The sequence below is a fragment of the Macadamia integrifolia genome, chromosome 3 (assembly GCF_013358625.1).
Source record: "Macadamia integrifolia cultivar HAES 741 chromosome 3, SCU_Mint_v3, whole genome shotgun sequence".
Lineage (NCBI taxonomy): Eukaryota > Viridiplantae > Streptophyta > Magnoliopsida > Proteales > Proteaceae > Macadamia > Macadamia integrifolia.
The window spans coordinates 11,582,354-11,593,811 of record NC_056559.1 but is presented as its reverse complement, the minus strand read 5'-3'; the positions used below and the strand labels follow the sequence as shown (position 1 = coordinate 11,593,811).

The 11,458-nt window shown below is 38.3% G+C and overlaps 1 protein-coding gene across 1 annotated transcript; it reads left to right on the top strand.

Moving 5' to 3' along the window:
* Positions 1 to 567: 567 nt before the first annotated feature.
* LOC122072698 (ATP-dependent DNA helicase DDM1) lies at positions 568 to 10,361 on the top strand. Its single transcript, XM_042637087.1, is given in 17 exon segments — positions 568 to 703; positions 787 to 879; positions 1,793 to 2,068; positions 2,162 to 2,257; positions 4,634 to 4,980; positions 5,054 to 5,145; positions 5,148 to 5,242; positions 5,354 to 5,529; positions 6,055 to 6,124; positions 6,219 to 6,408; positions 7,109 to 7,204; positions 7,300 to 7,394; positions 7,489 to 7,608; positions 8,526 to 8,645; positions 8,729 to 8,827; positions 8,922 to 9,032; positions 9,778 to 10,361. Coding segments are annotated over 16 exon segments (2,283 nt in total). The 5' UTR covers positions 568 to 703; positions 787 to 810; the 3' UTR covers positions 10,009 to 10,361.
* The last annotated feature ends 1,097 nt before the right edge of the window (positions 10,362 to 11,458 follow it).

The following is an 11,458-nucleotide window of genomic DNA, read 5'->3' as shown; positions in this document are numbered from 1 at the left end:
CAACTTTAAAAATTTTCCTGGGGCTTACGTACATATGCCCATATTTGTTATTTTCCCCAGAATTCCCCTTCTTTATTATTTTCGCCATAAGGCCCATAACTGATAGCACCCGACAGTATGAGATTTTTCCACTTAAAAAAACTTTATTGTTTCCGGAAAGAATGGTGTGTGGCTTTAGATCTACTTATTACCAGAAAAAAAAGCTTAAGATCTACTTGTCTATTGCATTCTGAAATATGAACCGTTAGATTTAATGACCAGTGACTTTATATAACTGATCATGTAGGAAGATTACTATCAAACGTCCGAAAGCTCGTCAGTATATACACACTTAAGTATATTCCAACTTTTAAAAGCGTCAAACCCTTCCCATCCGCCTTTAATAAGAAAGACTTCATTTTCCCGCCCAAAAGAGGCACTGTCCTATGCCACTCCCCTACACCATAGCTCAAATCAATCACTCGTCACTTTGACTCACTCCCTTCCTCCAACTCCGCTTCCGCTGAGGCTTCATTTGTGCTCTGTTCTCTCTCTCACGGTTTCGGAGGATCCTTCAGCTTCTGGTGGCACAGGTACATATTTCTGCAACTCTTCAGTTGCATTTTGTAGAGTCTTATGGGAAAAGAAGGCCGATTGAGTTTCCATTCTACTCCCTCGGTCTCTCGCGTCTGAGCTTAATGGAATGGAGACTTGGAAACCCTAGGTTTGCTCAGACTCCTCGGAGGGTTTGTTTTTGTCATTCACCTGGAATCTTACCTCATTTCTTATTTCTTGTTTGAGTTTCAGGGTGCTTTACAGGCTTCGTGAGAAATGGAGGCTGAGAATGATGGGAAGAACGATAATGCTGCCGATTCTCCAACTTCCGTTCTTGAAGACGAGGTTTCGCACTGTTTCTGCTCTATATAGTTTCTTTGTTGTATGATTGTATATACTTCCCCACCCTCCCCCTAATTTCCATTTCGTCCTTACCTGTTTTGCTGCCTTCTTCTCCTTAACTATTATCAGCGTTCAAGAACTCTCTCTCTCTCTCTCTCTCTCTCTCTCTCTCTCTCTCTCTCTCTCTCTCTGTCTTTTCCATTGTATTTCCCCCCTATGCCTATAACTGGACGCTGTTCTGTAGCTACATCCTATAATTTCGGAGCATTATCCCTTTATGTATTTATTATCCTTTTTTTTTTCCTGACTAGAACGTTAATCATGTCTTGTTTTGAATGCTGGTGTTGGTGGTGAATGCCAAGTGTTACGTTTTCTTATCTGCTCGAGGGCTTAAGTTCATGATTGGTGGTGCTTCTTCCTCTTACTCGATTTTATGGTGGTTGTGATGTTGGGTCGTTCTTAAACATTGTTTTCCATAGTTCTCTCTCTCTCTCTCTCTCAACAGACCAGAAAAGAGTAAAAGAATACAAGGACAACCAAACATCAACAAAGCCAGACTAATGAGTATATGGAATTCCCCAAGCACAATCCTGGTCTAACCATTTATTGTTTAGCTAATAATTTTCCAACCTTGGTTTACAATGAAATGAGATTTTTGTTGTGGATGCCAAGCAAATAATGTGCCTAACAATGCGTATGAATCTCTGCGGTCAAACCGTCCACTGCAAATCCAAGCTACGATGGTAGACATGTTTTATTTTTCTCTTTTGCCAGCAAAGACATACTTTCTTCCCCATTCCTCCCTTTGCTTCTCGTTTTCTACCTATTCTTTGAACCTTATGTTTATTTCCATATTTGTTTGCGTGTTTCTCTCTCCTCCCTCCAAAATAAGTTGACATATTATAAAAATGAGCAGGAGATTTGTAAGGAGGAAGGCAGAGTTAAAATTGAGGATGAAAGAAGCTTGACAGATGCAAAAAATGGAGACTCATCTCTGATATCGGGAACAATGGCTGAGGAGGAAGGGAAGTTAAAAGAATCCCGAGTGAAGCAAGAGGATGCTGAAATGGAAAAGGGTAATGGGAAGGAAACTGTCATGGATGATACCCAATTCACCAAATTGGACGAGCTCCTGACACAGACCCAGCTCTACTCAGAATTCCTCTTGGAAAAAATGGACGATATCACATTCGTAATCTCTTGTGCTCTTATTTTCAATGTCATTTTATGTTTTTATATATCCTTCTTTCTTTCTACTTAAGATATGGTATGACCGCTTTCCTAGAATGGAGTAGAGGGTCAAAATGAAGAGAAAGATGATGGGAAGAAAAGAGGTAGAGGTCGTGGTGCAAAGAGGAAGGCTGCTACTGACTACAACAATGTAAGATGCTATGTACTTGGAAAATGAATTAATCTCCATTTGTGTTATTATAGGTTGACCCCATTTAGTTGGGAAAAGGCTGAGCTGTTGTTTTGTGTTATTATACGTTGTTTTGGGTTCCGCAGTCCTTTGCATAGAAATCCTGATGGACCAGTCTCTTTCCGTGTTGAAGTGTACATAAGACATTGGTACATATTTCTCCTCAAAGTTTTTAACCATTGTTCTGTATACATATATGATTTTTCCATTCATGAGTTTTCTGTTTATCAATGGTGTTGTAAATTGTAAATGAAGAAAGTGGTAATAAGAGGGAGGGAATGAGATGAGTTATTTGGATGAGGGGTTAATAGATATCTTTCCTCTGACGCCATAGTCACAGTTTGTTGATCCAATTAACTGTTACAAGATGATGTTCCCGGTTTATCAAAGCTCTCGTAAGATCAGCTATTTTCCAGGCAAAGAGGATAATAAAATATTGTAACTTAATTGTTCATGAAAGTTTATATTTTTTGAAAATTGGTCATGAACTGCTGTTAGAGGAAGCTCTATATTTTTGTTGTTGTTCCATTGCTTCCTTTTCCTTTTGGGAAAGCACCATTTGACTCATATTTTATTCCCACTCTTTGGACACTTATTTGGGTTGGATGCTTTATTGCTAACTTTTATTTGCATGCTATGAATCATGACTTGGTAAGAATTTGTTGAAGTTATAGCTTGAACTGATTTAGAAAGCTCCTTGGTCATTGTGCATGAGACTGCAAAGAGTAGTGCATACTAGTGGTCGTGTGTAAGGAGTGAATTGGGTTGTTGTAAGGTTATTTGCTTCCATCATGGCAGACACTTCTAAATGCCATGACAGCCATGTTCTTGCTGTATCTCGGTAACATAGTTTTGAGTCTTCATTCTTTAGTTCTGGGAGTGGCTCTTTGTTTTGTTTTGTCATGTACTCCCCTTTTCCTTACTCCATAAAAGTTGTGCACTTGAAATATTGTTAGAATATTGGTTTAGTGTGCCACAAGGGCACAATGGGTTTTTCCTCCCTCCACCGACCCTATTTAGAGTGGGGAGCTGGATGGGGGGGTATACTTGTAATTGGGTTGGACTTGTGACTTGTATTCCTATTATGACTCTGTTTTGCCTATTATAAGTAAAGGGCTTGTGTGATAAGTTAGATCACTCAAGCATTCCACCCTAACTTGGCTGTTAACAGGTATGCTTCATGTTATTTTGAGGATGCAGTTTCTGGTTAGGCCATGTATTGGTTTGAGTTTCAGATCTGTTTTTTCCCCCTGTGCTCCAGCTGAAATTGCCCAATTTTTTCTACTGGAATACATACAGCACGAAGAATGTGTTAGTCGTGTGGACTGTAGATGGGTTTGTGGTGTTGATCTTGCTTTTGTTATTCCAGGCCGATTATAGTGGAAAACTTATCTTGCAATGCTGCTGGAATAATTGAACATTTCAATCTTTCGGTATCATCAAATCCAGTTTCTGAGGCATTTTGTTGATCAATGGATTCTGTATGGTTGTGCACTTGTGCCTCATTATTATCTTGTGATTACGTTTCTTGTATGCAAGATTATGCTCATATATTTGTGCCTGTAGCTGAAAATGTTTCTCCAAATGATTTTTAAAGTTTGTGTTATTAATTACATACATATTTTATTTTGATTGAAGTTTTCCTGAATGGGCCATCAGGAGAGGCTTCTCTGTGGGGCTCATCATTTTTGAGCCATGTGGAGGTCTTTCCGATTAGTTTGACCGCTTTGTAGGGAGAATCTTTTGGTTGTCTACATGGCGAATTCTGTGATCTATCTCAAACATATCGTCTAGAGGATTTTTCATTACGTATTTTCAACCATCATGTCATTGTCAGTCTGATATGGACAATTTTAACCATTGGATAGTTAAAGAACCATGTGGAGGCCATTTGTAGAGTTTCAAAACAAACTCAAGCATCTGGCTCACCAGCTGCCAACCATTGTTTCATTTCCTGGTCAAAATCTTCACCAATAACATGTTGATTATGCTGCCTGTTGAAATTTTGAGGTTGAAATTTACTCGCATAATCATACCCACAAAATGTTGAGGAGTTAAAATAAGCGGCCTTTGTGGCGGATATTTAGGGCCATTAGGAGAAGCCTTCCTGATGGTTTCTCAAAAAGAACTTTTCCCCTTGTATTTATTTAGTTCCAATTACAGAACTATTTACTTATATGTATTGGCTTTTCTTATGTATGCACTGTATGCAGTTTACATGCTCTATTATTATTTGGAGAAGGATGTAAACTGAATGCTTGGTTTCTTTTCATTCTTTTGTATTCAGAATTGCTTCTTATCTATAATGACTTGTGCCCATGTGGTAACACTCTTTAGAGGAAAGCCAAGAAAGCAGTTGCAGCCATGATAACGAGATCCCAGGAAGGTACAGCTCCTGAAGATGTAAACCTAACCGAGGAGGAGAAAGCTGAAAAAGAACAGGCTGAACTCGTGCCATTGTTGACTGGAGGGAAATTAAAGTCCTATCAAATCAAAGGTGTTAAGTGGTTGATTTCATTGTGGCAAAACGGGCTGAATGGGATCCTAGCAGATCAAATGGGGCTTGGCAAGACAATTCAAACTATTGCATTTCTTGCCCATTTAAAAGGCAAGGGCTTGGACGGGCCATACTTAGTAATAGCTCCTCTTTCTACACTCTCAAATTGGGTGAATGAGGTTTCAAGGTAAATCTATGCCTTATCTTCCTTATGATCCCTCTAATTGCAAAATTTATTTACTCTGGAAGTGTGTTTTTAGGTTTGTTCCTTCAATAAGCGCAATTATTTACCATGGAGATAAGAAAGAAAGGCAAGAGATCAGAAATAAGTACATGAAAAAAGTAGTTGGTCCCGATTTCCCATCATAGTGACATCCTATGAGGTGGCAATGAATGATGCAAGAAAAGTTTTTAGGCACTACAATTGGAAGTATCTTGTGGTAGATGAGGTTAGTGGTAAAAAACCCATGTCAGATTGTTTTCTTCTTCTGAAGTGTGTTAGGCTTCTGCAACTATTACTTAATGTGTCTTCCTGCTTACCGATATTTTTGTTCTTGAAGGGTCATCGGCTGAAGAATACAAAATGCAAGTTACTGAGAGAATTGAATCTATTGCCGGTTGAAAATAAGCTCCTGTTAACTGGAACCCCTCTCCAGAACAACTTGGTTGAGCTTTGGTCATTGTTGCACTTCATTTTGCCTGATATTTTTTCATCCCTGGAAGAATTTGAGTCATGGTAAATAGGAAGTGCTTATTGCATATTGCTTTTGTATTGTTTTTCATAATTCTTTTTTGCATTTGTTCTTTCGTACTTGCAATTAATTGACAAAATTTGTGGAATTTTACTTTCATGTCTGTGAGTTGGGAATACAAACAATTAATATAAAATCCAAGTACAGTAACTAATCATTCACAGTTATTTTATGCTCTGTGCATTGTAAAATTATGCATCTGTTTTCATTTTATGACTACCTACAAATAGTGATGGAAACAGAAAAGAAAATATTTCAGCATTCATGTTTTTTGTCTTTTTTATCTCTATCTGGGCCAAGTGCTCAATGGTATATTTCTAGTGCTTTTCAACTAATTTTAAGTTTTTAACTTCTACTAAGCTACCTTCTCTGGTTTGGTTGGATCCATTTCTCTGAAGTATTTTGACTCTTGCTGAAACTAAGTAAAATTTATTTTAGTTTGCTTTTTAGAATGAAAATACATTTATTATGTCCATGTTTTTGTTTATAACTTGGAATTTCATATTCAGGTTTGATCTGTCAGGAAAGTGCAACAGTGAAGCCCAGCAGGATGGGTTGGAGGAGAAGAGAAGGGTTCAAGTATATAATTTTCTGGAGTCTGTTGAACTTCTTTCTCGTGCTTTAACACCCTGTATGTAATGATAGACTGATAGTTGAAGTTGATTTTTTGCAGGTGATATCAAAACTCCATGCAATATTGAGACCTTTTCTCCTTCGAAGAATGAAATCAGATGTTGAGAAGATGCTTCCCCGGAAAAAAGAAATTATTTTATATGCTACCATGACTGAGCACCAAAAGAACTTTCAGGATCATTTGATTAATAAGACATTGGAAAACTACTTACAGGAGAAATCAAATTACAGTAAGAAAATTACTATAATTTATAGCAATACGTGGAAGATAAATGAGGTATCCAAGGGTAGTTTGCAAAGGCAGCCTCTACAAACTTGGGCTACCCACTTGAAGTAGCTATTGGACAAAGACCTGAAAGCACTATTTTCAAAGTTCACTGTTACCTAGTGGCAGGGTTGCAGGCGAAGAGGCCCAAGACTGACTCCATCCATTGGGGTCTTAAGACTCTAAGCAGCACCATCTATTTGTGGCCCTCTGCCTACGATTATTGATCCTTTTTTGGTCTCAAAATTAGTATCGTATTCATGCCAAATAAAAATGCCATTTAAGCTTAAACAGGCATAAAAAGGATAAAATGGACTTGGATTCCTATTTCATGTCTGTCAATGATATCTGTGAAGTTCTATGTCGCATAACAAGCACGAATAAATCTTTGTGATAAATCCATGCGATAGAGGACCTCAAACCCATTTTTCTGCTCAAGTTTCAGTCTAAAATGAGCATTCTATGTGGTTCAAACATGAGTTAAAATTTAAAAATAACCACTTTAAACCCCTCATATGTATATATTACCTCACAATGTACCAAATGGGTGCCTTGGATATTTCTTCTTTATGATCTGCTATTCTTTTCCCCTTTTTGGTTTTGGGGAGGTTATTATTAAGCATTCCAGTGTTTCTACTCCCGATCCTAACTTTGTGATTATATAGTGCAAGGTATGAAAGGAAAGCTGAATAGTTTGATGATTCAACTTCGGAAGAATTGCAACCATCCTGACCTTTTGGAGTCAGCTTTTGATGGATCAGGTGTGCACTTTGCTATCCCTGCACTAATATCTATATCCTCTATGTACTCTAGATTTTCAACCTAATATGTTTTCCTTCCTTGTATTCCATTGTAGACACATATCCACCAGTTGAACAGTTGCTGGAGCAGTGTGGCAAATTCCGCTTGCTGGACAAACTACTGTCACAATTATTTGCTCGCAAGCACAAGGTATCCTAAAGAATCCTTTGGTTCAGGGCTTCGATTCCAACCCCATTTTTTTGCCCGTCCATTAACTCATCTTCACAAATGTATGCTACATCAGGTTCTGGTATTTTCACAGTGGACTAAAATATTGGACATAATGGATTATTATTTTAGTGAGAAGGGGTTTGAAGTTTGTAGAATAGATGGAAGTGTGAAGCTGGAAGAAAGGAAAAGACAGGTATGGTTTATCTATAGTTTAAAAGTTTGTCAGGTTTATGAGGAAGAGTTATTTCTATTGTCTTCACCCAACTATTGTGGTCATCCCAAAACACATTTGGTCATCCCATTCTTTACTTGATTATAAACCCTCTCAAGCTGGCAGAATTTTTGTTATCTTAATCTCTTCTTCCATTGGCTTCCCTTTAGAGCCTTTCAACCAGAAATTAGACAGAGTTCCCACAGTTGCTATAAGTGCTCTTTGTGCATGTGATATTATCCCATTAGACTTCCTTTTTTCCATGACCTTTGTGTTTTGATAAATGGAAGACGACCTGTTAGTACAAAAGATTGTGAGATACTTCCAATCAATTTCAGTTGAGCTTTCTAGATAGCCTGCCTGAAAAGAGTTGACTTGGATGGAATTTGAAGTTCCCATTTTTGAATGATCTATGATCAGAGAAACCATCATGGAAGGCCTAGATAAAAGATGGCAAATAATATACATGATTATCTCATTCAATCTACATGTGATTGAATTATCTCATTAGACTTCCTTTTCTTCATCACCCTTGTGTTTTGATAAATGGAAGACGACCTGTTAGTACAAAAGATGGTGAGATACTTCCAATCAATTTCAGTTGAGCTTTCTAGAAAGCCTGCCTGAAAAGAGTTGACTTGGATGGGAATTTGAAGTTCCCATTTTTTGAATGATCTATGATCTGAGAAACCATCATGGAAGGCCTAGATAAAAGATGGCAAATAATGTACATGATTATCTCATTCAATCAACCGTTTCTTCCATGTGCTACGTTACATATTTCATAGAGATAGTATGATGCCCTTTGGATGTGCATGAATCTTCTGATCGACCTTATATTGCAAGAGATAAATGATTCACCGGTAGTATAATTATCAACCTACTATGTTTGTAATCAGATTCAGGAGTTTAATGACATAAACAGCAACGTCAGAATATTTCTCCTCAGCACCAGGGCTGGTGGGCTGGGTATCAATCTCACTGCAGCTGATACCTGCATACTTTATGACAGTGATTGGGTAAAGCCCTTTCAGGCTTCATATTTTCAAGCTTTAATGCGTGGGACCAGTAGACTGACATTTATATTGAATTTGCAACCCAGAACCCACAAATGGATTTGCAGGCAATGGATAGATGCCACAGGATTGGGCAGACCAGGCCTGTTCATGTTTACCGGCTTGCAACAGCCCAATCAGTGGAGGTGCGTCATGAATTGCCTTGTTTTTTGTGGATTTGATATTTATGTTACTTTAGGGATCTTGAGAAGGCTATTGAGGACTTATGCTTGATATCAGGGTCGCATATTAAAAAGGGCTTTCAGTAAACTGAAGCTTGAGCATGTTGTGATTGGAAAAGGGCAATTCCAGCAAGAAAGAACCAAAGCGAACACTTCAGAGGTCATTGAGGTCTGTATATGCTCTTCCATATTATTCCTGGTATTCATGGTGTCTGTGAGAATAGAGCAGGAGAATGTGTGTGTTGTTCTGTTAGCCAGGGATGGTTCCATATATCTTACTCATGCCTGTCAAATCTCTAGTTTTTTTAAGCTATCCTGACCTGATCATCTTTGACATAGTGATGGCTATTCTGTGTTCTCATAACTGAATGAGAAGAGCTCCAAAATTCCATGCTCAACCATGATTCAGGCAAGCCTTTTTTGGTGACGTTTTAGTTGCTCTTCTGCTTCAACACCTTGAGCATTCGACACTTGGTTGATTTCTCCTTGCTTCATTTCCAGAATTTAGATAGCTCATCATATGTCAAATTATGTTACCTCTGATAATCTTTCACCTTTTCATGGGAACGCCTTCGCATTTCATTGACAAACTTAGAAACTACTAATTGTTTAGCTAGCAAAATAAGACACTAAACAGAGTGTAGGCTACATTAAATTTCTAAGTTTTAGAACTTCCTATAGTCAGTTCCCAACTTTGGTATTTCATTGATATCCACCATTACTTGTGATCCGTACTAATTTCTTTTAACTACCAGGGAGGATAAGGAATGTACTACATTAACTAGCTAATATAAGCTGGGTCACAAAACCCATGCTGTTGGGTTGCTATGATTCACATGTGGTTTGATCCATCCCTGCCTGAAAATACCTGGACTGCTGTTGTCCTTCTGGTTTGTTAACATATTTTGTTTCAGGAAGAGGGTTTGCTGGCTCTCCTTCGAGATGAAGAAGATGCTGAAGACAAGCTGATTCAGACAGATATCAGTGATGAAGATCTTCACAAAATTTTGGACCGCAGTGATCTGATTGGTATCTCCTCTACTGATGTTAAAATAGCAGATGATGCTATTCCCCTTAAAGGTCCTGGTTGGGAGGTGGTACTACCAACTAAAAGTGGAGGCATGCTGTCTGAACTTAATAGCTGACATAGGATTTTTTTTTTTTTTGGGGTGGGGGGGGGGGGGGGGGAAGGGATGGATATTGCTTTGCTTTCCAAGGAATTGGGTGGGGATATGCAGGTGCAGTCCTGGTTGATCTTCAGGACTATTAGTATCCTGAAGTAGTTTTGTTTGAGCAGGAAAAGTGGAAATCATGTGGAAGATTGAAATACAGAATGCAAACTTAAAATGAGGCTCCTCTTATTATGCAGTAAGTTTGGGGAGGTCGTAAAACCCCATTATAGAGATAGCAGTATTTGAAATGTCATAAGCCCAATACAATCGGTTAATATTGTTACTTACAGTTAATGACTTCTATAGATTTTTTGCATTCGATTGTCTGGTGGATGTGTTGATTATAGTTTTCATTTGGCTTATCTCTGAAATTATTGTTTGCCACATCATCAGAAGATTTATTCTTTCCCAATTTTTATGAGGTAAATGTTTTAATGTCTTTCATAGGGAGTACACACTTTCACTTACACGAGAAAAGGTGAATTTTGAAGGTGCTAATTTCTGTAATTTGGCGGTGAAGAAGACTGACAACCCAAGAAATAGGAAATTTAAATGTAAACTAACATGTGCACAACATGCACTCATGCGCACGCATGCAGATAAGGGTGTCAATTTGGCTGGACCAATCCAAGACCATGAGGCATTGGGTTGTATTGCCTGACCTTGTGTAATATGTGGATAGAGGGGAAGTGTCTCTTGTGGGGGAGGGGGAGTGTGGCTCTTGAGTGTGTATGAGGGCCAATGAAAGTGCATGAGAAATGAGAAAGCATCAACAGAGGCTTTTCCATTTCCCTTCTTTTCTTTTCATATGAAATGACCTTTACCCCTATTTACAAAATTGTTGTCACCCCTCGATGGAAGGCTCCCTATGCTGCTTGCTTATTCTCACCCATATTTCACAATGGTTGGGAGGCACGAGAGAAAGGGAGAGGGCTTATAATCTAACTCCTCATTGGTGTGCTCTCCCTATGTCGCTTGCTTAGAGAATTCTCTCCATATGCCACAATAGTTGAGAGATAAATGTGAGAAGAGGAACCAGTCTTATAATCTGACTTATTAAAAAGGGAGAAGTGTTTCTTGTAGGGAGTGTGATTCTGCAAGTATGCAAGGGCTGATGGGAATACATGAGAAAGCATTCATTGAAGAGTCATTTTCTTTTTTATTGGGGATGGGTTAGTTATTTCGGCCCCCCATGTGTCTGTGTAGGAGCCACACCCCCCATAAAATACATATTTCCATTAAAAAAGATTGTAAAAGAATAAAACATAAAAATGTAATTACAAAATGGGAAAAGAAACATGAGGCGTATGAAATATCCGCATACATTTGCTTTTTTATTATTTCTCACCTCTAAAAAATTAATAAAAAAAATCCTAGGTCTGTCTCTGTCCTATGCCTCATGTTCAGAGAACCTTCCCCTTAA